Genomic DNA, 3,866 nt, shown 5'->3' with positions numbered 1-3,866 from the left:
TGGTATTTTTTTTCTTCAGATCATGAAAAAAACCCACCAAACAAACCCAAAACGAAAGCCTCAAGATTCGCTTGTTTAATCAGCAACACACAATACTTACAGTTCTAGATAGTTTTAGTTTCTGTTTGTATTGTATTCACAAATCGTGCTGGAAATGCATATACAAATGTAGTTATGTATTTGATTCGCAATCTTTATTTATTACAGTTTTAGGTTTGAGTGTTTGCCTTTTTTCAATGTCATTAAGATATCAGGGGGAAAAACCGAGAGGAATCATAATATTCTGAATAATTCAATGGCGTTTTTTCAGGAATGCACTGAAACGAAATCAAAATCCACGCGCCATACCCAACTCAAACATAAGTTTGGTTACGTAGCAAATTGTAGATTGCAGAAAAAATTAAGAAATATTAACATTCGTTTGGATTGAATTCAAGAATGCTAGAGAACAAATTATGAGTTTTCTGAGTCCGATTCATGATAATGATTTTACCGGTAAACATTCCGACGTAAATAACATTTGGCATGCACCGTTACAAAAGTACGATTTATGTGTGTATCGACTGCAGGGGCATGACCTCAGAAAGAACAAGGGTTACATTCCAAAATCTCTAAAAATATGACATCTCCAGTTCTTTGATTGGACAGCACGTTCAGATACAAACAAGTGTCTACACTGAAAATTCATTCATCAACTCGGGATTGATATTCTACCTGATACATCGACCGCAGGGAGGAAACTACGTCATTTGACGCCGAACTGATAACTGAATTATTTTATTGGTGATAACAAGGACGAAGTATGCCAAAAGGTTATACAAACAAATATTTCGTCTGACCGTTGCACCGGCTACAATGAACGAGCATGAAAAAGTTCAGGTGCGTTTACCTCTTGTTCTTTTTTTTTTTTTTTTTTTTTTTTTGTAAGAGAAAACAAACCTCTTTCACAAAAGGAGACATATATTACGTAAGGCGTTCTCAATTGATCATGCAGACTTTCTTTCATGCTGACCATTCTAGAATCACCTTGTGAGAGAACATTATGTTCCTCTCATCGCGCGCCTAGCATTTATGGTTTGGACTAGAAACGTATTGTCTACCAATGTCAGGAAAAGGAAAATTGGTTTACTCGAGTCTGTCTCGTACTGCCATTCATAGAGCATTCAGAAAATAGAAAAACAAAATCATACGCGTCATTGACTGGCAATATCGCGTGGGATGAAGTTTGATCGGTGTGAAATCATGAATCAAACGTCTGCTGTGGCAACTGCAACACCCCTGCCCCATACATATATTATCCTGGGCCGTCCTTAATCCGCTGTCATTCAGCTACAAATCAATCATTCAAATAAAATTACATATATAAATGCTTCAATCCTTGAAAACACTTAGTTTGAAAATATTTTCTAACTATTATTAAACTCAATATATATATGCACATATATATTGTGTTAAACTGTAACGAGGTGTTGTATACAATATTTCTTTTATAGAGAAGACCTTTGAATGAAAGTATGAAGGGGACATTAGGAACTTTAATTCTTGTCTACTGGATGTGCTGCGCATTTTCATTACCACTGCATTATTTGATCAAACGAAATGTTTCACATACAAAGGTAAGAAAAATGTTTGGGTTTTTTCTAATAAATTATTGATTTATTTTTGTTCTGCTCATAAATAGTTTAAAATAAGTTTAAATACACATCGTTACTATTAATAATTTTACGAATGTAAAAAGTATCATCTTTTCTATAGAAGATTGTTTTCTTTTCTTTTTTTCTATCTCAAAAGTATAAAAGTTAGCGTAAATAACGTTTATCAAATATTGGGATTGGATTTCTTACTTCAAGAGCAAAGTTATTTTCTTTACACAATCGTTTTGTAATTATGTTCCACACAAATTCAACATCCCAACTCACATTTTCACAGAAAATGGCATTTTATTTTTAACATTTCCTTTTTTTATAGAGAAATTCAGATTTTTTTGACGTTCTCGCAGACAACATATTTGATAGTACTGCAAGGGGTCGACGAAGAATTACACGAGAAGATATAACTGAATATTACAAACAAGAATGGCAATATGATGAATATAGAGCCTCTGAAATCAGCCTGAGGTATATGGAATGGGGTGACACGAATGGCGACCAACAACTCACAAGAGAAGGTATTGATTTACGAGTAAATTGTATGTTTTATTTTTCTGTGTATGGATGCGAGTGTTTGTGGATTTTAATCTACACATGTCTTTTAATTTGTAGAACTGAAGATAGCACTTCGGAACCATGGTCCTGATATATAAACAAGGTTCCACATAACCATTCCCTTTGGTTTTTGATGTGTTCATTTTGTTGGTGATGTCACCGTTGCGTCAGTTCATAGTCCTTGTCACGTGACACTCGTCATCGTGTTCTCGCCACGCCCGTAAAGCTCTTCTTTTGTTTTTGCATCGCAATCTCGATGATTACTCCATTTAGCAAAGTGGGCAGAGTGATTTGAGGTGAATTGTTTGTGATAAGCGTACCTTTGAATTGTCAGTTGCAGCATTTGTCGCTCACGGTGGAACATCTACCAAGATATGTGGAAGCGTAATGCAATACTGCAATGATTAATAACCGTAGAATAACATCGATATATCATGCCATTTATATGTTAATATCATGTATTGATCAACGTACGGCATTTTGTATCATTTTCATTTTTTTTAAATTCTTAGTATGATATCCGTTATTTGTTAGAAATCTGTCGATTTGTTTTTATTTGTCCGACAGTAGATCATTCTTGTGGTAATCGAACATATTTACCTTTTCAAACATACAGAGATACCTAGTTCAGCTTGGACATTAACTCCAGTTATTTGTTATTATTTTTGTTTCACTTGAGTTGAAGTGACGTCATGTTATGTTGTTATATATTACATCTGACACGTCGTCTAAACTGGACGATGAGAAATGTATTTTTACTTGGCTAAACGATCATTGTTTTGCAGGTACACTAATTTATTTTATACCTATGGCCGTTGTTTGTGCCCTTCCATGTCATCCAAAATCACATATATCCATTACTTATGTCTCGCTTAAGAGGTTGTGGTTTTGTTCGTGAGGCATTCTTCAAGTGCTCAAAATTTCCATGTTTTCATATCTAAATATATATTTTTTCAAACATTGTTTCTTTTGCTTTAATGAATGATTCCAATAAATACTATAAACCCAATGATATTTTATTGGTTTATTGAATAGTATTTTGATATATGGCCAGATGGTTGAGGAAGAAATTTAAAAGCACCAGTACTGAAAATGGATCCTAGCAATTTAAAGAGATAGCATAATTTTAAACTGTTTTACAATGTAAAGAAGATTACAATTAGTATAAATATATCCATTTTAAGATCGTGAGTGAACAAAAAAAAATGAATACAGAAAATTATGTAATTATAGATATCATTATTGACATAATAGTCTATTTCATGACAATGTCATATGATCGTCTCAATATCCAAAAACAACCATACTCCAAATGCCATTGGCAAATATTTGTGTCGAATTTGATTTTATACACATGTGATTATAGTTAGGCTAGATTTATGCATTAACTCATTCCAGCTACAAAGGACCTCCAACTTTGAACAACATAACCTTTACAGTCCTGACCACGTTTCCATAAATATTTTAAAACTATTCCACCTATTTGGACAATGACAGCTATGGTCATACGCTCTGTAAACAATGCGTCGTTTTTCATAGTAAATTATCCATCTTACACACGTGATCCACTACACGATTCCTCTTCCTGTCAGGCAACCAAGATTTAGTGACCATGCGATAGCCACTCCGTGTCGCATAGTTATTTTGGTTACGCTTATTTTT

General features: G+C 33.8%; 1 protein-coding gene across 1 annotated transcript; it reads left to right on the top strand.

Annotated features, from left to right (window-relative positions):
* Positions 1-569: 569 nt before the first annotated feature.
* LOC125680866 (uncharacterized) lies at positions 570-3,213 on the top strand. The gene is made up of 3 exons (XM_048920663.2): positions 570-1,616; positions 1,969-2,167; positions 2,262-3,213. The coding sequence occupies exons 1-3, from the start codon at positions 1,515-1,517 to the stop codon at positions 2,300-2,302; spliced, it is 342 nt and encodes a 113-aa protein (XP_048776620.1). The 5' UTR covers positions 570-1,514; the 3' UTR covers positions 2,303-3,213.
* The last annotated feature ends 653 nt before the right edge of the window (positions 3,214-3,866 follow it).

The sequence above is a fragment of the Ostrea edulis genome, chromosome 2, assembly GCF_947568905.1.
Source record: "Ostrea edulis chromosome 2, xbOstEdul1.1, whole genome shotgun sequence".
NCBI lineage: Eukaryota > Metazoa > Mollusca > Bivalvia > Ostreida > Ostreidae > Ostrea > Ostrea edulis.
Note: the sequence above shows the minus strand (reverse complement) of the source record. Positions and strands in the feature narration are given on the sequence as shown.

Bases quoted from the DNA above. Each gene is read 5' to 3' on its own strand.
- LOC125680866 (XM_048920663.2), top strand. From the start codon at position 1,515: ATGAAGGGGACATTAGGAACTTTAATTCTTGTCTACTGGATGTGCTGC. The intron at 1,617-1,968 runs GTAAGAAAAATG...CTTTTTTTATAG, and splicing joins GAAATGTTTCACATACAAAG to AGAAATTCAGATTTTTTTGA. The intron at 2,168-2,261 runs GTATTGATTTAC...TTTAATTTGTAG, and splicing joins CCAACAACTCACAAGAGAAG to AACTGAAGATAGCACTTCGG.